This window comes from Anopheles coluzzii, chromosome 2, assembly GCF_943734685.1.
Source record: "Anopheles coluzzii chromosome 2, AcolN3, whole genome shotgun sequence".
In the NCBI taxonomy this organism is placed as follows: Eukaryota; Metazoa; Arthropoda; class Insecta; order Diptera; family Culicidae; genus Anopheles; species Anopheles coluzzii.
The window spans coordinates 41,056,139-41,078,990 of record NC_064670.1 but is presented as its reverse complement, the minus strand read 5'-3'; the positions used below and the strand labels follow the sequence as shown (position 1 = coordinate 41,078,990).

General features: G+C 46.7%; 2 protein-coding genes across 7 annotated transcripts in view; both read right to left on the bottom strand.

The window, feature by feature from the left end:
- LOC120948371 (ABC transporter G family member 23) overlaps positions 1-22,852 on the bottom strand; it is a 188,339-nt gene that overhangs the window by 55,538 nt on the left and 109,949 nt on the right. The window lies entirely within an intron of this gene.
- LOC120947386 (lateral signaling target protein 2 homolog) lies at positions 965-22,793 on the bottom strand. 5 transcript variants are annotated; one of them, XM_040362672.2, is made up of 4 exons: positions 21,668-22,793; positions 5,596-5,736; positions 3,209-5,517; positions 965-3,138 (listed from the first exon to the last, which is right to left on the bottom strand). In XM_040362672.2, exons 1-4 carry the CDS (start codon positions 21,701-21,703, stop codon positions 2,211-2,213), a joined length of 3,414 nt encoding a protein of 1,137 aa, XP_040218606.2. In that variant the 5' UTR covers positions 21,704-22,793; the 3' UTR covers positions 965-2,210. The 5 variants fall into 5 exon arrangements, with proteins under 5 accessions (XP_040218606.2, XP_040218604.2, XP_040218608.2 ...); XM_040362670.2 differs by lacking the exon at positions 21,668-22,793 and adding an exon at positions 20,282-21,630; XM_040362674.2 differs by lacking the exon at positions 21,668-22,793 and adding an exon at positions 13,808-13,886.

Here is a 22,852-nt window from a genome sequence, read left to right as displayed (position 1 = left end):
TGTTTCCTTCTTTGTTTTACGTATTGAGTTGCGAACCTTTCCGGGTTTTGCTTATGTTTCTTTTCATTCACGATGCAGCAACACACGCACCCATCCCACAGTGTTCACTCTCTCTGTCCCCGGACACACTAGTGTGTGTTGCTTGCGCATGTTTCCCTCTTCTTCTTCTTCTGTGGTTGCTCCAACCCGTAAGAACATTCCCGTTTCATGTTTTTTTTCTCATTTATTTTATTTTTGCAATTGTTTGCTTTTATGGTATCAATTTTAAAAATATATAAAGATATCACTCAAACGAAGGGGATGCGTTCTTTCCAATTTACACAGTTCGGTCCTACCACGCAACAACTACTCTCCTCCCTCTGCATGCACCTCCCTCTCCTCGTTCACCTTCACATTGCCTTTTTTTCGCTTTATCGTGTGTGTACAACATCTCATACTTTATAATTTGTTTTGCTTCTTTCTGGAAACTTTTAAAGCAATAGAAAGAACTGTTGCCTGTTCGTACTGTTCAGTAGGTTGCGGTAAAGGGGGTATGCTTTTTCGTTTGCTAGCGCGCGTACGCTACACTTCGGACTGATTTTTCTTCTTCTTGTTGTTGTTTTTTTTTTTTGGCGGGAATTTTCTACACTTTTTTGGGGTTTGCTTACGGTTTGCTAGCGTGAATATCATTACTAGAGCTTTTTGTATATCTTGGGAACACTAGCGGGAGGAGGAAGAGGAGGGGGGAAAGGCGGAAAGAAAAGTAAATCGAAAATTTTGCTATTCAAATATAACGATAAAACAAGATTAAAAAAAAAAACAATACACACGGACACACTCACACGAACACACATATGTACCTAATTATCATCACTTGCACGCGGAGTGACGAGACCAGGCGGCGGAGTTAACACGTACGATGTGGGTTGGTGATACTAGAACGTAAATTAGACTAAATATGACTAAAGTTATTTCTCTCGCTCTCTTCTCTCTCTCTCTCTCTCTCTCTTCTCTCTCTCTCTCTCTCTCTCTCTCTCTCTCTCTCTCTCTCTCTCTCTCTCTCTCTCTCTCTCTCTCTCTCTCTCTCTCTCTCTCTCTCTCTCTCTCTCGTTCTCTCTTTCGTTCTCACTTAGCATCAAATCCACGCCACAACCGAAAATGCGAAAACTGGCATTGATTCAATCGTGCATACAAAATCATACGTAATAGGTATAACAAACAAAGTCTTCCGTTTTTCACGTGTTTCTTCGTGTTGGCTTGCCGGAAAACCGTGCCAACAAAACCGGCCGGTTGCAGCAATATCTCAGCCTTTGCTTGAGTAGGGAGTGGTGGTTCGCAAACTTGCCAGCTGGGAGGGAATGTGTTTTGGAGCTGAATATTGATAGAGCAAATGTTAATAGTTTATTCGTTGGGGTTTTTTGTTTTGGTTTTTTTTTGGGGATTTTAAATGGAATACGCGTCACGTGTAACGATAGCCGCAACAACCCTGCACACTCAATGAGCAATGAGGGTTATTTTTTGTTTCTTGTTTTCTTTTGATTGGCTTGCCTTTAAACTATATCGAACGGCGCTCTCCCCTGTTGCGCTGTCGGGGACGTTCCTCTCTCTCTTTCTTGGTGTTATGAATTGGTCAAATTGTGTGATTTTTTTTTTGTTGCTATTTTTCCGTATCAACATTTACAAAACATATATTTTTTGCGTCGAATCAAATGATAAACAAATGTAGAATTATTCGCAAGATGTAAATCGCGCACGTTTCATTGTGCTTGGCGAAGAACGCAAGGGTTCCGATCAACGCCATCCACACAAACAAACAGAACAAAGGGAAAAAATGTAAAATAAACAAAGCACAAATCGCTCGCAAGGTGCGTGTACTGTACATGGTCAAATGATGAAAGTATATCACAAATGGTTTGAGTAAACAAAATCAAAATAACTGCATCAAAATATCTGAAACATAAACGTATAGCTTCCGCTCGTCAAAAGTACGCAGTGTCAAGCTGGTGAAACAAACAAAACCCCCCCGAAAATCATGTGGGAAAACAACAAAAATCAAATCAGCAGAAGCAGCAGCCTAAAAGAAAGCCTCAGCCAACCCGACACTCCTAACGTGCCCCGGGGTCCAGCGCCTAATAAAGCGCACAGCACTCGGCGGAAAGGAGTTTCTGCTATAGCTGGGCGGCATTCTCATCCAAACCCGCCACTGCCGTTCGTCACTCCACCGAACGCTATTACACTCCCACCTCGTGGATGTAGCAATCCCGACACACGCGAACCGCCTTGGTCAAACCATATTTTGGCAGCGGTTTGGACAGGTTCGAGCACACGCCGCAAAACACGCCGCCACAGTTGCGGCAATGGTGCCTTCTGCGGAACGGTGTAAAGGCCGACGCGCAGGCCATGCACCGCGGCGCATCGCAGTCCGGAATCCATCTCGGCGGCTCCTCCGGCATCCGTCGCTGCTGCTCGTGCGCCGTGTGATGGGCGGAGCTGTGATGATTACCACCACCACCACCAGTATTGCTGTTGACGGGACTGCTCGGGCTGCTGCGGCTGCGGCCATAGTCGTTTTTGGACCCGCTGGCACTGTGCCTTCGGGTACCACCACCGCCGCCGGCCGACGCTTTCCCGCCCTCGACCACGATGCACGCCTCGCTCAGACTCACGCTCCGCTCCTGCGCCGTCCGGCTGCCCCCGACCATACCCCCTCCACCTGCTCCGCCCGCACCGACGGGCGAGGAGGCCACTACCGACACGGACACGTTCACCGTCACGTTCCGGCTCTCGACGCTGGCCGTGCGGCGCACCGGGGACGAATCACCCGACGAACCGAACACCGAATCCTGCTCGGGGTTCGCCTCCTCGGCCGAGTAGATGCTTTGGCTGGAGCCGCCGCTGTGGTTCTGCTGGTCGGCCGTGATGACGTCCTGCTCGCTGGCCCGGAACTCGAACAGATCGGACGGGTGGTTGTGCTGGCTGTCCTTCGACTCCTCCTCGCTGCCGTTCGGCTCCGGCGGTTCGTCCGGCTCGGGCGGGGACGAGTTCATGATGAACACGCTTCGCAGCATCTTCCTCAGATCGGCGGCAAAGTTCGTCTGCAGCTGATCGGCCACGCCGGCAATGCACACGAACAGACGGTGCAGCAGGTTTTCCGTTGATCTGTAAAAGGGGGAAGAAGGTTGTTAGTACAGAATTGACACGATTAAGGGAAGGTAAGGCTGAAGCGTACTTGAATTTATTTCGTCCAGCCGCTCGGATGGCGAGCGCCACCTCCTGCGCATCACTGCATTCGCTCTGCGTCGGTGATGTATCACAGCTGGAGGATGAATTGCGCTGCTGCTGGTGCTGCTGCTGCTGCATTCGACTGTGGTGGCGGGTGCTTCCGTTCGATGTGCTGTTGTTGCTGGTGGTAATAGTGCTGACGACCGAGCTGGTACCCTCGGCCGATTCGGCGTAGGAATGATGATGATGGTGGTGATGGTGGTGGTGGTGCTGATGAGATTGAGACTTATTACGGTAGGCCGCCGACGACGAGCTCGATGAGGTCGATGGCCGCGGACGATGGTGGCTCGATTTGCGATGATTTCTCGCCGCCTTGCATCTGAGCTGGCTGCGAAACGCTTCCTTGGGCGCGCCACCGACCTTTCTGTTAAACGTGGGCTCTGAATCATTCTGCTCCTCAACCTCCCCAACCACGTCGTCCTCCTCTTCGTCGTCATCGTCCGCATCCACATCGTCGGGTTCGTCGTCCACGTCCGCTTCCTCGTAGTCACTGGACGATTCACTGATTTCGGCATGCTTGTGCATGGTGCTGCTGCCGCTTCTCGATCGATCGCGCACGGGCTGCTGCTTGCTGGCGCTACCGTCCAGTGGCGCACCGTTTGGCTGCCTAACCGCCACTACAGTCCGCTCGGTCTCCAGTTCCGGCGACATGTCCGTGCTGTGATTTGCCGTACCGTGGCCGGAGTCAGAATCTATCAACTGCTGTTGCTGATGCTGTTGCTGCTGGCCACCGGAACCCGCAGCACTCGCTGCCAGAATGCTATCAATGTTGGCCTGCGTCATCGCCGGGGGGGAAGACGCCGTTTCGGCCCCGAGCAGCCGCAGTTCGTCGTCCGTCGCAATGAAGCTGTCCGTCAGCGGTGCCTCGTTCGTCTGCAGCAAGTTGCCAAAGTTGGTGTTTGGTATCAGGTAGCCCGAAGCACAGTCTGTCGTCACGAGCCCGTCCTTCAGCATCGCGTCATCGTCAACTTCGTCCTCCTCCTCATCCTCCTCCTCCTCCTCCTCCACGTCCTCATCCACGTCCTCCTCTTCGATCTCTTTCCGCAGGTGATTGTTATTGTCCTCCTCCACCACGGGCACTCGGTCGTCCCCGGCGTAGCTAGCTTCCGGTCCGAACGATTGGCTGGAATGTCGCGGCGCCCCTCTCTGCCGCAAATGCGCCTGGTTGTGACGTTGTTTCGGCCTGCTAGTGCTGCTGCTACTGCAGCCTCCTCTGCCACTGCCGAAACCGCTGCTACCGGTTGCACCCGTGCTCACGCCATACCCTTGACTAACTATGTGCAAACGTCCATCGGCCCCGCTGGTAGCATCGGTACACCCAGTCGCACCCGGCCCGTCACCGACGACATTTGGCGCGTTCGTCGTCGTGACCGTTGTTACGATGACCACATGCTCTTGGCTTTCACCGACCGGCTCCAGCGCGTCAAACTCTTTCACACTAGCAGCGGCCGTACCGCCACTGCCACTGCCACCATCACCGCCGCTTCTACCCTTTTCATCACAGATCAATTGTTCGCTCGCACTAATCTCCTCGTTCGTGCAGAGCAGCTTCTCCAGCTGATACAGCTCCTGCTTCGTCAGCGCGTGCAGCAGGTCGCGCATCTTTATCAGCAGCTTCCGGAACGGGCGAAACATCTCCGAGATGTTGTCCGCCGGCTGGTCCATGTTGAGCGGACCTTCGCGAAAAATCACCAGCCCCGCGATGATGGCCAGCCGCGGTATCGAAAACATCAGCGCCGGATCGTACGAATCCACCTGCTCCTGCTCGAGCAGCCCGGTCTTGAGCGCCCGCTGCAGCGTCTCGGAGAACAGCACGCAGATCAGCTCCTGCATTTCGTACTCCTGCTTCGTCTTCACCTGCACCATCGCGCTGACGTACACCAGCTCGAACTCGGCAAACAGCCGGTCGAATATCTTCAAGCTTTCGTACAGCTGCTCGGTGGCCGCATCGTTAATGTCCAGCCGCAGGGTCGGGCTGTTCGGCGTGTTGTTGCGAAGGCACTGCTCCCGTAGCCGGTTCCGCACGATCTCCAGACTCTTGGTGACCGCTTTCGCGAGCGGGCGCATCTTTGCCGACTCGGCCTCGCGGTTCAGTATCGACGAGCCGGCTGCCAGACACTCCGCCCCGAACCACAGCTGCCCGGCCAGGCTTTCCTGCAGCACCTCCTCCGGGAACTTCACGCGAAAGGCACGCTGGGCCCGATCGTCGCCGAGCAGCTCGTCCATGATTTGGTTGGTGATTGCGAGGACGCGATCCTATGTCGGCATTGGGGGAAAAGGTAACATTACTTTACTGTTGTGAGGGGGGGGGGGGGGAGGTTCATGTTTCCTTACCTGACCCTGGCGCAGTCGGCTCACTAGTCGTGTGCAGCGCACGGGCTCTGCCCGTCCATCGAAACTGTCCAGCTCGCTGGCAATCGCTGTCAGTGCACGATCGGCGTGGTAAAATCGTGCCAGCAGCGATTTGTCGTCAGCCTAGGGGAAAAGATAGGAAAGTGATACATGGTTTGCATTAGAAATCGTTGTTCATAATTACAAAGACAGGAGTTTAACATAATTTTAGAAAATTCAAAGATAAATTATATCTTAATTTCAATTACAGAGATTTTCATTTAATTAGCAAATTGTAATGAAATAAATACAGCTCAACACATCCCTTGGAAAAGTCCCCTTGTCTGCTGTCCACCATCGACTTTGTCCATATTTGCAAACAAAACCAGAAACCGTTTACCTATTTGCAGTGCACTTTACTGCAATTTTACATAACCTCTTGCCAGCCTGCGTTCGAAACATCTTCCACCACCGATACTGGTGTGTGTGTGTGTGTGTGAACGGTGCACATAACGCTCTTGTATCGCTATCGTACCGCGAAACTACCCGCACGCAGCGCAACAGCAGCGCACCATGAATGATGCGTTGTTCCTGCGCGGAAGGCACACGCGATTACGATCGTGGTTACCATTCGTGCGCACACTCCACCACCTACAATGCGCAATTGAACGGCGAAGGACCGTGGCGGTGCAAACCGAAACCGGTAGATTCGGCTGCCCCCCCCGCCCGCCAGGCATTGTTACGCGCCAGAGGTTGAGCACATGCCTGCCCCGAGCCAAAAACTCTGTACCGGATTGTGTATGGCCAATTGAGTTCATACGCATACCGGGAGGGAAGGTGTGACGAAAATGAGCAGCAGGGCACGAGGGCGGCGGTGGCGGCTGTTGGTAAGCCGGTCTTAAAGCCCGTTAGTAAACAAACGGTGTTTTACGCCCTGCCAGAAATAATAATCAACGATCAGCGACGAGCAGCGGGCGCCGTTACGTTGCCGTTTTGCACACCGTATTCGACCATTCCCGACGCGCCAACGCGGTTAAGATGGAGGTGGGAGAGAGCGGGTTCGGTTTCAACGCAATTTCGCCACCATTGCACGCGCTAAGTTCACTTCCTTCCACGTCATCCCTGGACTCTGGCATGTAATTCGGCCGCTTACGACGAATAGCGCGTGCAGTTTCGTACCTTGCGCAACAGCAAAATGGAAATGACCGTTTATTATTCCACCGGCGCAAAAAAAAGTGATGGACAGAGGATTATCTAAATTTAATAAAAATAAAAAAGCCAGTAAACCTGGTATTTTGTAGCGCGAATTGGAAAGTAGGTCAAACGCAGCAAAGATGTATCATCGCAGAGACCACTAATTGTACGTCCAACGGCTACTTCCGGTTTTCGTGCTGCCGTGCGACAACAAAAGCAGCATCCAAGGTGGATGAAACACGATTGTCGGTAGGAGACATTTGCGATAAGCAAGGGGGAAATGTGAGAAGACGGCAGCGCCGTGCTTTCTCTAGGGTAGCGCCGTTGCCACTGGTTTCGCCTCTCTCGTTTGCTCACTGTCCCGTTCAACGATAATGAGCAGGTCGTTCTCCTATCGCTGGGACAAGGCGGAAGACGGTAATGCACCGTGCGCTTTGTACATTGTCACAAGCATTTTGCCACTCGTGCAGTTCGTCGTTTCCATTATTTGCTGATACGTGTACATTGTTCCCACAATGCTCTATTGTATTGGTAATCTCTTAAAGACGGTTAAAAACGATCATGAACCACCCGTCCAAGCCATTGTACTAAAATGTAAGAAATGGTTAATAAAATAGCTGAATAAATGCTACAAATTTTCAAAAATGTGAATGCAAACTGTCGGCACACAAAAAAGAATCACATTTATAAAGACAAAAAGTGATAACACGTGAAAAATTATAAAACCCACACGTTACACGTTTCGTTTCGAGTGGTTTAATAACAACAACAAAAAACACGTTCCAGCTGCTCTAATCCATCCTCTCTCATTTTCCTACACGTGATGTTACACTCACATCAGGCACTAATGCCGTTTTGCCGTTTTAATGAAACATGCACATGCTGAAATGAAAATGTCGCTTTATCAAACGAAACGTTTCTTCTTGCCGTACTGTGTGCGCCTCGTTGCAATCGGGAACAACGGGTGATAGTGTCATGATGATAGCGATAATAGACTCATCAAGACGAGCAGTGACTCATCCCACAAATCTGGAACACATCGTCGTTCGGCAATCAGTTCTCGGTTATCAGTGGTGAGGTGCTCTCTGGAGCGCACCCACGACTCTGATCCTACTTCGACTATTGTTAGTTCAATTCCGACTCTCGAAAACTGGGAACTACTAGTTCCGTCCGGAGTCGGAGTCGTCCAGAGCCATAGTCGTCCGGTTCAAAGTCGTTCGGAGTCGCTTGTAGTTGTCCGGAGTATTTCGGAGTCGCCCAGAGTCGTCCACAGTCGTTCGGAGTCGTCCAGAGTCGATCGGAGGTAACTGGAGCCATCCGATGGAATGTGTTTGTGATCAGGCATTTCATTGTGTTGGGTTTTGTTTGCCTTTCACTTTGCGCGTGTACTTCGTATTCAATTCAGGCCTTTGTTTCGAAGGCCCACTCCGGTCGATTCTGAACGACACCGTACTACTCCGACTCTGGGCGACTACGGACGACTCCAGACGACTTCCGGACTAGTGTTGGGTTTCATCAATCCTTCGTTGAGATTCATTCATATGAATCTTCAGTGATGAGTGATTCGAATATCGAATCGACTCTTCTAAGATTCATGAATCTAAAAAAACTTACGAATGTTCAATAATTTATGAATCCAAATCCAAATCTCGAAAGATTCATTGATCCATTTAAATCCACTTATCTCCAGCGAGTCATGAATCCTTACAGATGTATGATTTTCAAAATATTGAGTTTGCGCGATCCCACCTAGCATGCCCGTTGTGGGTTCAAGCCTTGCATGAACTGTCTCCCCATTGCAAAACTAACTATACGGCTGCGTGGTACTTCCCAAGAAGTCTCGAAAACATGCATAGGCTGGCATGACCATGTAGGTTGTTGCGCCAAGAAGAAGAATAATAATAATAAGAAGCTCAAGCTCGATGAATCTTTGGAGATTTATGAATCCCTTGAGATTCGTGAATCTATTAATGGATTCATGAATCATTGAGATTTTTCAATCTTACCAACCGAGATTCAGATTGATTGAATCACTTCAAAGATTCATTCGAATTATTAATGAATCTGAAATCAGATTGACCCAACACTATTCCGAACGACTCTGGACAAGTCCGGGTGACTTCAGACGATTCTAGACCAGCGATCGGCAAAGTACGGTTCGCGAGCCACATGCGGCTCTTTGGTATCGAGATGACAGCTCTTTACAGATAAATAATTATCTCATAAATTTCATAGATCTTTCACACATTTTCGCTCTTGGTTTAACAGTTTGACTCTTCACTTGACACTCTACGAACATTTTTGTAGAATTAGGCTCTTTTGGTAGCAAAGTTTGCCGACCGGTGTTCTAGACGATTCTTATTAACTCCGGACGACTCCGGGCGTCTCCGGACGACTCCGAGTGACTCCGAGTGACTCCAGACGAATCCGAACGACTCCGAATGACTCCAGACAACTCCGGACGATTCTGGACGACTCCCAACGACGCCGGACGATTTCGACTCTGAGTGGCTCCAGACGATTCTCGGATAATGCTGGGCGGACCTACGTCGCCTCCAGATGTTTGCCAATTTTACCCATCCACCCATTACCCCAGTTATCAGTCGCTTCGAACAAAAAAATCATCGCTTTGCCCACGCTTTTATACCGTTACCACACTAACACTCCACCTTACAACAGGTAATTTGAATTAAACATATATTTTTTTATTATCAGTGCCTAAGAGCATTTAAAGCTTCTGCATCGTACCACCCTTTCCCTTCAGCGAAGCTCAACCAAACAGCTGAACGCATAATCGGTGACATTCACCACATGGAGCGAGCGCCCACCAGCAGCAATGGGTAAAGGTCTCACAAATCTCCCCGGGGTCGTCGTTGACGCCGCCATGGTGTGTGTGTGCACGCTTTTCTCCCCGAGCCTGCTTTTACTTTATTTCACATCGGCAAGAAAGCGATCAAAAAAACAGCAACAGCGTTCAGCCCTTGCGAACCCGTTGCTCGAGGAAGTGGTGGGAAAACTTGTTTCCTTTACGCCAAACCCGTTGTTCGCTTATATTTTTTTCCACGTGCAGGTTAGCAATAGGAGAAGAAAAAGGAACTGAACTGCAGCGAACGTGCCCCACGTACTACTAACAGCAATAACAACAGAAAAGAGCTGAAAGAAGTTTCCACGCACACACAGCGTGGCCACTCTGGCTGTGTCCAATGCCAAAAGGCTTATGCTGTGGCTGGGAGGTTGGTGTGTGTGTGTGGTTGTGGATTTACTTTCACCTTTACCTCGCCACTCGATTCAGCGACCGGGCGATAAATGCAGCATGAATGTGAGGAGGTTTTTGTTTTTTATGCCTGCTCCAATGTCGGACAAACTTTCAATGGATTATGATGATGATGATGATGATGATGAAGACGGTGATGTTGCTGATGGAGCTACGATCGGTATGGATCGTTTTGCACGGAAACCTGCTAATCTGTACGATACTTCAAGTTCAGCACACAAAAAGTTCGTAAAATATATTTCAAATTACGAATATTTAATCCATTTTAAACTTATTAAAAAAACTGCAATAATGTAGCAAATTGGTAACTCACTCGCATGATCGCTTCGATCCATTATAACTTGCTGCATATGATTTACGGAAATACTGCAATTTTTCCGCCTCATTTGCAAACTCGTAACGGATCACGTTTTACAATTTTGATCGATTTTGCCTGAAAATCCACACCGTCATCATCATTATCTCGCAACGGAATGGAAATTATTATGAATGCAAAAAAATCACCCACACACACACACACACACACACACACACACACACACAAATCCATTCCCCTTGTTGCACTGGGATTTACGCGATAAGACAATGGAGGAATGAATGTCAACAAGTGACTCAACGATGAACTAATTGAATTGCATGGGACACCACCGGCACGTGGAAAAACACGCTAAACGTTTTAATAACAAAGTTTGAGCAACGTTTGACCAAGTGTAAATATAGCATAAAAATGTGTTTTAAAGTTTTCTCTGCACAAATTACAGCATTACGGACTTTTTGATCAGTAAAATATGTACCACAACTCAGTAAAAATATTAAAACTCGTGAAGAAAAGAAGCGAAAGCGTAAGTAAATGTCGCCGGTGAGAACGACTACTTTCCATTACTTTCGATTATTAGCATTAACATCACAATGGGGAAGAAAGACATCACACACACATCACATCACAACGGTGTACGCGTACACTCGGTTGCGAGTTGATCTTTGACTGTCTTGCGTCCAAGTATGTACCAGTCTGTGTATAGCTCAACGTGCCGGTTGCTAATAAAATTGTCCTACAACATTGTTTATGGTTATATGCACCAGTTAAAGCAACTGCGATAGTGTTTATCTACACCGTAAGGGCAATGTTACAAAATGCTACACTTGATGCAAAACAAACAAACACATTAAAACAAAGAAACAAACTATTGGTGACCCACAGCATAAAGCAGGGTGAGGTATAATGGGCACCAGAAGTAGTAGTTGACGGTGTTAGGTTCCTCATGCAGAATTTTAAAGGCCTACTTCATTTATTTTCCTTCCGTCTAGAATATTACACGAACTTGTTGCTTTTGTCAATAATCTGCACAATGCGATTGGTTCAATGATACAATAAAGCTTTAAATGCTTTTTTCTAAATGACGTTATGATCTTTACGAGCTGAACGATCATCTCAGGCAAACGATCTGCATATTTTTCTAAAATTTGTGTATGCCGTATAGGGCTAATCATGTAAATTAAACCAAGAATCAAACAATACAATAACAAAAATTAAATAATGTAAACTTTTATCGTATTCATAATTGTTTTAGTAGTGAACATGGTGACTCACATAAGTTTAGAGTCCTTCTTTACAACTAAACGTCAATCAAATATCTATAATTACGCCTTGAGTAGTGTGTTTCATTGATATCTCAAACACAACGTCAAATTCATGAAGTTGAATGAAGAGATAGCACTATTTCTTGCAGAAACGTCAAATAGTATCTACTGAGAAACACTAGGCTCTATTCTGAACGCTGGATTGACATCGAGTCCAGGTGACATGGAGATCTCGACAGAACTTGGACAGACTTTGGAATTTAGAATATTCAGTGATTGGAGGAATCGACATCATTGGTTGTGATGGTTGAGCACTGCTGATTTGCTTAGGTTCCATGAAACTGTATCTGAGGTATGAATCTGAAGTTTACGAAGCATTACTACATTTTTGACATCTATTTTTGCGCATTAAATAACAACATCTCAACTGCATGACTTATTTGCATAGATTTTTCACAAATGTCAAAAACCAAACAAATGTGGATATTGTGTTCGGTACTTTCTCCTCATTGGCGTAACGACCTAAGCGGTCTTGTCGGTCTATACAGATTATCCAAACTTACAGGGTTTTCCAAGTCAGTTTCGAATGTAAACATTGTTATTCACCACATCCTAGATGTTTTTCAACAACTGTCAAATGATGTATTTGCTTCATATTGAAATTTCAGTTTTACACATGATTTTCAACACATCTCAAAGAACTGTCAAACTCAATCCAGCTTAACATGTGTTGAAAATAATGCTGAACAAATTAAAAATTATTTTGATGGAAATGAAATGTCAGATCGATGTGGAATAACATTTTGCGCGTGGCGAATAACTATGTTTACATTTCAAACTTAATTGGAAAACCCTGTAACGTACCACGCAGACAGATAGTCAGTCAGTCAGAACACACGACGTGGCTGTTGCTAAGGTTCTGTAGATCTAGATGAGTTTTTCTACTTCTCGACTCGTTTTCGATTTCGCTCAGAATACGTCACGCAGTACGTTTACCACGAAACCGAATAGTTTGTTGCTGGCCTTGTCGATTTAACTTCTTCTTGAGGCGTAAATAGTTCTCTTATTTACCTAATTGCCGCAATGCTCCAACAAAGAATCCCATAAAAGCCTTCTAAACATCATTTCTCAAACGCAAATAAAAATCTAAAAAAAAACTTACCATGGCCATATTGCCCCCTATTCCTCCGTGTACACAGTACCAAACCACATTTTCTTAAAAACCCCTCTGTTTCATCATAGACACATGATTCACTTCTTCCAAACGATTAGAAAAAGAATATAGACAAAAAAACTGACCACTGTCTTCACCGAACTTGATGGTCGTTCGGGGTCGGAAAATTCCACTTCCTGCTTCCTTAATGATGAGTCCACCTGGTCGCAGGCAGAGCGGTATGCTGCTTACCGGTGAGTACGGTGTGAACACACCGTCACCACACACACATGGCCATTACGACCACCGTCGGCTCGGGTGCCGCGGGCAAGTTCATTTCGTCGTACTGTGTTGGCCGTCGCGCGGCTGCCAAGGTCAATACGCAGGAACTCGTTAGCGGCTACCGTCCGTGAAGGCGACACAATGGAAATTGATCGACGCAACAACACCCGGGCGCTAACGCGTCAAACCCCGTGGGCTCCCGTGGGCCAAGAGTTTTGCCACAGGGAGGGCGCGCGCTAAAGGGAGCAAGGGAGGGTTAGTAGAGTAAAAGCTTTCAACGTATTGGACGACGGCCGTTCCCGCTGAACGGTTCCAGGCACACATCTTCGCCCGATAGTTGGCACTCAATTTCCACGTGCACCGTCGCGTGGTCTTCCTCGCATGACGTGCAAAACCCCCCCTCGAGTGGGGAATAGCGTAAACGGTAGACGGTCAAAAGCACGTACCACACAGCGGGGCCTAATCGTTGTGACATTTTTTTTGTTTTACGCTTCTAAAGAAAAGCAGCATTCGTTGTTGTTAAAAAGAGACGGCGAATGTCTTTAACTTTCACAGGTGGCTTTCGCAAGACGACAATTACGGTACACGCTCAATTAAATTGCACAGCAATCAAGCTACTCCGTCGTCGTGTGCTGTTGTACCTCCAGAGCTACTCCATTATTTATAACCTGTATAGCTAAGTGTGTATTGATTTTACTATATCTTATTTATTACATTTTATATTTTCTTACTTCAACATCCATCATACATTTGCTGCAAAAGCTTTTGAATCTTCCCAGTCACGCCAATGTTCAACCGCGACGACCTTGGAGGAAGGGCCAACACACATATCTTAACACCAACAACCCGAACCAACCTGGCGGTTCTGGCTGGCTAGGCACACGGACGGACCTACAGCAACGAACTTATTGTGCCGGACCGAACAGACGCCTTGGGCCACTCACTTTTGCCGCAAAACTCATGCAACACCGCACTACTACTGGGCTGTATTATTGCACAACATATGGTAAAATAATGTAAACTCGTTCGATGCTTCTGCTTCGGAGGATACTTCCAGAAGAAACCGAACCCGCACGCGTGCCGATGGCGTGCCAGTGGACAGAGTTCTTGTCGTGGCGGATTCGTTTGGGCTGTCTTTGGATTTCATGAATATAGCCAGCAATGATGGTGGTGTGTAGCGATAAATATCTACTTAAAACCATCGAGCGAGCTCTTTGTTTCTTCAAGTTTTACAATCATTTGCTTGGGATGGTGCTACAGGAGAAAGACTTCTACGTTGTTGTTGATGTGCTCAATCTTCCTGAAGGAGATGAAGATTCTCACCAGCCACAAACATTGTTGATAAAGTAGAACAACAAACAGATTCTACAAAATTGAAGTGGCACGACCGAGATAGGGGGCAACAAGACACACCGTGTGTGCGCGACAGTTCGTCGTCTGGCCTTGAAACCGGAGATTACTGTTTGTTTTAGTTGTATTGATGACTGTTACATTCATTTTCCAACTAAATTCTGTAAAATTAATAATCTCATTTTGAATCTACAATCAAGGACAGCACCACTTGCGGCCAACCTTCTCCCAATTGGCAGCCGGAATCTCGTCTGCGTCTGTAGTTCGTTCGGTTAACATTACATCCCTTCGGGTTACAGCCCCGAGGTTCGTCGCCATGCATGGATAAGCGCTCTCGACGGTTCGAACGCTCACCACCGACGACAGGTGGCCCCCCGCAGTGGAAGCAGCACTTCTTATTGCGTCGCAGACAAAAGGCAACCCCGCCGCAACGCTCTTCTGCCACATATGCTGCCCCAGTCGGCCCTGGCGGTCAGTAGTCTGCGCATCGTTTGGCGTGCATAAATGCGGACGACCAGCGAGGTGGTGTGGCGCGATTGCGAAACAGTTGCAGAAAAGCTCAAACCAGCTTCGGTCGTTCAGGTTCGGTTTCACAGTTTTGGCCGTTTTTCGCATTATCAATTATGGAACCCGTTTGGGGCCGTTCGGGCCGTTCGTGTTTGCGAAGGCCTGAATAAGAAATATGGCCCCGGTCGGGGCGACGTTACATCACCATCATATCATCGCACCCCACCCCGTTAATGCCGTCGTTTGTGTTTTCGTGCGTTATCTCTTCTTCCAAAAAAAAAAAAAACACACCCCACAAACAAACACACACAAACTTTCTCATTTTATTATTATTCTTGTGTCGTGTGTCGTTTTTTTTTTGGTTGAACAATTGCAACAACTTACTCTAATGTGAGAAGGTTATTTTTGCTACATTTTGATATCGTTTAAGGTTTTAAAAAGCTGTTAATAAGGGCTTCTCTTTGGCGGCCTCTACGAAGGTTGGTTTCAATCAGATCGACTTTACTTGTGCTTACAGGCGATCTTGAAGAAACGAACCAGACCAGAAAAGGCCGCACACGCACGCGTGCCCTCCTAAGCGTGTACACACACACACATATGCGCAACACAACCGGCAATAGCAGCAGTTGTTGTTGTTGTTGAGTGGCCTGCATTAATCTAGTTCGAAAAAAGGTTCGTACGTGTCTTGTTTTCGGTTGCGAAATAACAAACATAGCTTTTCTCTCAAGATTGAAGGATTGCAATTTCCACACATGGATTGCATGGTGAATCATCGCTGTTTTCGCCCCCTCCCTGTAGTTTCTCTATTATATAATGATTTTTGTTTGACTGTCATGGTCACCGAATTTGCGACCAATTGTGATTCTTTGCTATCGATTGTATTCTGCTACCAAAATGGAAACCATAAAAAGAAGGAAATACTTGGTGGTGGTTGAAGTACACTTGATATAATGAAAGGATACGCTCTTCCAGGATTGCACGACTTCTTTTTATTTTCTTTATAGTTATTTTCTTTAGGGGTTCCTCTTAGGGATAGCATAGCATTCAATTCGATATAAGATTTGAATTTTAAAGCCCACGTGGAAATCAATTTTAGGGCCTTTCCGTTTTAAGTTGGTAGGCTGAAATTTCAGCCTCTCAGCTGTTTGCATTGTATAGCAGTTTTCGAGCACCTATCAAAGTAGGTAGGGGAAGGTAGGTAAAGACGGACACGTTAAGGGAAATGGTAAAAATCTAAGGATATATAGGTGCAACGACCATGAAAATGTGCAAACATTATCTTACACTCATGTTTTTATCAGAAAATGTGTTGAAACTTTTAAATTTCTATCGATTTTTGCGTTTTTTTTTTCATGAATTTTTTTCGTGCAGTTAGGAAGTGTTTGGGTAAGACGGACACTTGATATGGGAAAGATGGACACCTTTAGAAAACGTTGAAAATTGAAGAGTTTTACAGTAATTTAACAAATTCTATCGCTTTCCACGTCCTGGTACGTTTATAAACCAATTCTTGGCCAATTGCAACGACGATTCATTCAGCCGTGAATTTAGGAATTGTAAGCACCGCTTCTAATAGAACGTAGCATGCAGAATCTAAGGCATCTTTTTTAATATTGGGCACTAACAGTGGACGTTGCATCAGCTTACAGAACAACAATTTAAAACTTCGCTTTAGGATATTACAGGGTTTTCCATTCCAATTAACAACTGTCCACAGTCAACTAGCAATCCTCGATTTGAAAAACACGATTGTCTACCACTTACAAACAAGTCAAGCCGTTTTTGGTACACTGTCCATTTCAATTTCACAATTGTCGTCTTCGAAAACACACGTCAGATGCGGCACGGGTTTGGCTGGAACGTGTATCACTTGTCTGTAAGAATTGAACCATGTTGTAAACAGGTCTTGATTGAATATCAGAATATGGGAAAGCTGGGCAATTTGGACATGTGAAGCAGTTTTATCAGTTGGTTTTAGTTATTCTTGGTTTTAGTTTGTGCCTCGTTACAGTTTTTAGGTTATTTTGGGACGTTGTAATTTTTTTTCATTGACTACCAGTAAAAGCACCGATAAATGTCAAAATTCCTGCATTGTATTGAAAGATTAAAGTATACATAAAATGCCTAACATGTCCATGTTGCCCAGCTGTCCCAACTACAAGTGATACACGTTCCAGCCAAAACCAAAACAAACCGTGCCGCATCTGACGTGTGTTTTCGAAGACGACAATTGTGAAATTGAAATGGACAGTGTACCAAAAACGGCTTGACTTGTTTGTAAGTGGTAGACAATTGTGTTTTTCAAATCGAGGATTGCTAGTTGACTGTGGACAGTTGTTAATTGGAATGGAAAACCCTGTATTCCGCAGAAAGTCCACGACCACAGCATATTTGAGGGACTTGTTAATAGGTCCTGCCATTTCTTACATTGAAGATTGAACTTTTTGAACCCCATTCTGTAAAGCCATATAATCTCTCATCTATTCCTGAACGATTTGATATCAGTACTTCATCTTTTTTTATTCAGCCATACCGGCGAACTCGTTCGTTCCTGGGAACGTTCGCCGCGACGCTCATTTTCACTCATTTCATAGCCCTCTAGATCAAAAATTAGAAAACCGTATAGATTTTGTACTGGCCAACCTAGTGATACAACCCTGTCCACTCATGAGCGACGAATGTTTCTCGACGAACGAGTTCGCCGGTATGGCTGATTATGAAAGTTGTCCAAGTCGCGAGAAAATATTGAATTTCGTGAAGAACCTCATCAGCGTCGAGTAATATCATAACGCATGACTGCTATTTTGACCAGTGTTTCATTCCTCGCATATTTCAATACTTTCTTAAGTTGCTGATTGGTTTATAGCTTCAAAATACCCTTATTTAAGGTGTTTGAAGAAATATATTCATCACCAATTGATATAAAAAGTAAAATAACTCAACTAATTCCGTGTCCATCTTTCCCTATGACAAAGTGTCCGTCTTTCCCGCTTTGGTGTCAGGATGTTTAAACCAGCAGAAAACAAGATTTTTTAATTCTTTCATTCTTGTTCTTTCGCCAGTTTTTTGCTTAACATTCATGACAAATCGTTCATGTAATAAAACTTCCGAAAATATAAACAATGCAAGTTACAGAGCTTACGACCTGCAGTAATAAAATTAGATCCACAAAGCTGCGCACAATTGAAAATTTGTTTTGTTCGTGAATTTAACCAATTTCGCATATATTACACGAAAAATGTTCTCAAATGTGTTGTTTTACCTTCAGTTTGGATTCTACATGGTTGAATTACTCGAAAATTCCCTTTTTCATGCATTTATGACAAGTGTCCATCTTACCCGCAGTGTCCGTCTTTACCTACCTTCCCCTATATTATACAGGTGCGTTTATCCCAAGGTGTATGAATTTAGAAGGCTGATTTTTATCGCTTCTGTTTCTGAATGTAGATTTTAAAAGTGTTATGTGTATTCGTCAAGCCTTCAGAAAGCTTGTTTGAACAAAAGTTTTCACCCATTCTGTCAAAAAGTGATATTCAAATTTGGTTCTAAAAAAACATGCTACGAGACCACCTGGACTAGATACACTTTGATTCTGGATTCCATCACCAGATCTCTTTAATGCACCTTGGGATAAATGTAAACACCACCTTGTTTTGCCATTTTTCGAGCAGGTACTCGAATCTAATTCTAACTTTGAGGCTAGAATAATCTAGACTGAAGATTGCAGGCTAGTTTTGTGTGCGGTTTTGTGTGGAGTGTTTACATGATTTCAGCCTCCAACTGTCAAACTCCATACAAAAAGCTGACTAGAATCGTGAAGGGTCCCATTCTTAATAAAATAATTAATAAAAATAACCTCTTTTCAAATAATTGTTTTCTGCCGTTCTTAGTTTGTTGGAATCCTTCCTGTTGAACAAAGATTTTTTGAATGCCAAGCGAATTTCCTCGCAGAAAGGAAAATGTATCAACGAAACAAGGCGCAACAGAAAACGTCCCAAGTGGTCCCGTGATTGCACTGACCTGCACCACACTTGAATGGATTGCAGAGTTGAAGCAATTAGCGCAGTGTGCCGGTGCATGTGGCTGCAATCGAAATGCAATTGCACTTTGTGAATGTGTGTCTAGAGAGGGGGGTGGGATGTCTCGTCTAAGCCTCAATCAATTAGCAAGGTTTGCCGGGGGTGGGACCAGGGGAGCTTTGCAATTGGCAGTGGTTAAGCGCTGCCTTATCACGAATCTTCGCTCCCACAAATGTACTGACGCAGCACACGGCTGGTAAGCGCACACGGCGACAGAAAATGATTACTACTGCGCATTGCATGGAAGAGCAGCAATAACGGGAAGAAAACAGCTTATTCCAAAAAAGGATTTATATGTAAGTAATAAAAAAGAGTATTCCCGGGCCTTTACGCGAATCAGCAGGTCGGATTTGGTGAACCGTAAAATACACATCTCATGCTCGTAGCGCTTGACATACATACACGCGAGCATAAGACAAGAAGGGCAGAACTCAATTTCAACAACATTAGCGTAAACGTATGACCCTCGCATCGCGGCAATGTCGTACACACGTACACGCGCGGTTCAGGAGCAAAGGGGCACGAGTTGAACAAGCTGATAAGGAGACTTATTAAGGAGGAGCTTCCCAACTACGGCTTTATTGCGAGTATTGGGATCATTGAGAGACTCAAGTACATGGGGTTAGGGAGTTGACAATGCACAAAATTATATAGGTTATCAAAATTCAAACAAGTGCTTGAGTGATTGGGTTGACTGGTGCCTGTTGGAGTTAGCTTTGAGTCTTTGAGACGGAAGGTGATGACAAGAAATAATCATCTTTAAGAGAGCTTTGTATTATGAACGATCTATTTTAATACAACTGATGCGTATACAATTGAACTGACATTTTTCCCATTTGTTTGACCTACTTACTGGTGGGACTGATCAAACAATGCATGTACCAAAGTGACGAGGCATTATGTACTGTGTGCTATACCAACAAACGGTTCAAAATACAAACGCGGGACTGTTCTCCTTGTTAGTATCGTTAGTGTTATAAATCAGCGAAATGTTATAAAGAGTAATATTTTCACAATATCGTTTGTTGGCCTTCGCAGGCTATAAATATCAACAAGGCAAGGTTCCGTTATCGCACAACACAGCATCGATAAGATAAAGTATCGCCTGTTGTGTATCTACAGATGCAACTGCACTACTGGGGTGGGGTGGGCTAGCCGGCACAACAACAACCACAATCCAGGGGGACGACAGACAACAACAAAATCCTTCGGTAAGGTTGATGTCAGCACGCACGAGCGGCACACAACACGGGGGGTGAGTGGACGGACCTTTGTGTGACGGTGGCCGATCGGTGCGGGTCGTTTCCTGGGGTCGCGGCAAGACAATTTGCACTTTTCCAAGGTTCCCGCGGTGGTCGAGCACGCGCGCGTGTAGCGGGACTGGCTGCTGCCGGGATCTGCGGAACTTCCTGCCACATGCGATGGGAGGATGGATGTATGTTTTGTGTTTGACATTTCTACCGTCCTCATGTCTGGGGTTGTGTGTGTGTGTGTGTGTCTGTGCCGAAAACAGGGCGCAAAAGGGCTGGCGCGGATAAAAACACGTGCGCTCGATGGTGTGCGTGCGGCGCTGCACCGTCTGTGAATGTGTTGTTTGCCTCCCCGCCCCTGCTGGTGCGTGTTTATTTATGTGGCGACGATGGTGTGGCTACTGTGACCGAGGGCCGCCGTGCGTGTGCGGAGTTTGTGTTGTGGCGCGCGCGCGTGTGTATTTTACTGTGCTCGCTGCCGCTGCACACACACACGCAGAAGGGTCGATATCGTCGCACGCTGGCTCGGGCGGACGACGGTGGTCGGTGTTGTGGACGGGCCAGAAACATTCCGGGGCGGACCTTCCCCTTTCTCGAAACCAAAGAAACCACCCTCAGCCGCGTGTGTGTGTGTCTGTGTCGAGACGACGGTGTGTGTGTTTGCTTTACTGTGTGTTGGTGACGCAATTCGCTCGCCCAAGGCCTTCCACGGTCGATTGTGTGTATGGCGCGCTCGGCCATGGTTCGGTGTTGTTTCCTGCATTATAATGCTACTTTGAAAATGCATAGACACACACACACACGCGCGCGCGCACATGCAAATCTTTAATTTGCGATGACAAACAATCGGATAAACCCGTGAGCGGGGTTTCGCCATCCCTGCACAAATCATACGCAACGCAACTACGCAAGCAAACACATACACACAGGCACACACGCACACACGCACACACACATTACGGTAGCCTTCTCGCGCGCGCTACGTCACTGACTGAAAGGGGAGGGGGAAGGGGAGGGGAAAAAAAGAAAACAAGAAAAACAATACTCCATTGCATATCTCGTCGTTTCGTTGGCGCTCTGTGCGTCCCATCGTCTTTACCCCCTCCACACACACACACACACTTGTTTTCGCGCTTTTCTTCTGCTTCTCAACCGATGGAAAAGATGGACTTCACCCATGAAGAGAAAGAGACCGAGACGAGGAAGTGGAAATGCGTAAATAAAAAAAGCAGACAGCAGCTATGACGACACCATCACCTTTTTAGCGCTGGCGTGAAGTGAAGATACGTGAGACCGTTTGGCAGCGAAGCGAAAATGGTCGCTGCTCATTACAAGGACAGCCAGCAGCAGCAGAAAACATGACTTTTCCACCCCGTTCACCCCGGTGGTAGGGGCACCGACTTACCTTTGGCTTGTTCAACCATTTTCGTAACGAATCCATTACGCTGCGGAGCGCGAGGGGGGTATCTGTGGAGGTCGCTTATCAATCGAAGTCGTGCCTGTGTGCCCGAGACGACGACGGATTCCGCGCCGTGACGACGACGACGACGGCTTTCACACCACCAGGCAGCAGCGGCTGCTGTGTCGTGTGGTCGTTTTGCTGTATTATTGCTAAGGTTACACCGCTCTGGGCTGGCACCGTTTGCTGTGCCACTGTGTTTTTGTTTTGCAGCTCACAAGGGGGAGAGATTTGTTGTCACCGAAATGCACTTCGTTCACGAAAACAAAGCACACACACTCATACATACACTCTCGGGCACATACACACGCGCACACTAGCGCGGCACGCAGCCCGTACTACGCGTGAACAATGGTGCACTCGCACTAAACACTGCACACACACACATACGCACAGCACACAACACGCACGACTCACCCGCCTTCCCTTAGCCGTACATCTTGGATGTTTCGTCGATTGGCCAGGGCACGGGCTGGCTGTAGTGGCTGTGGCGACAGGGAACAGGGGGTGCTGCTGATAGGTGCACGATACGTTGTCGACATGCAATCACACACACACACATGAACACACAATGCTTCGAACGGTGAACACTTCCGGATTGGAAGATTTTCGACCCGACCGCACGAAACGATGGACGATTTCACTGACTCATTGCTCTCACGCCGTCACACCAACCACCGTCACCATCTCGGCACCATCGCCCCACACCACCACCATCTGCACTGCATCGGGAGAGGTTCTGTGGCGTTAGCGTTTTTTACTTTTCTTCTTCTGCTTCTGCTGATTGCACTTTTAGTTCACGCGGCTGCACGGTTTGCAAATAAATGCATTCGCCAACCTAAAGCAATGACTCATACCCCGTACCCCGACATTCGCTATTTGGAGGGACTATGTGGGGACACGGTCCGTGTCCGAAATGGTTCGTCACACACTGGCGAAGGAGCGTACTAATGGTGGCTGTACAGCGCACGGTGGCTGTCTGACGATTTCCCTCAATTTCGCTTTTTTTTCAGCCCCGTCGTCGTCGGGCTGCTGCTGCTGCCACCACAGATTATCGGATCGTGGAGCGCACGCACACACCTTTCCCTGTGTACGTACAGATTGGGGCGAAGGCTGTCCTCTTCTTTCCCA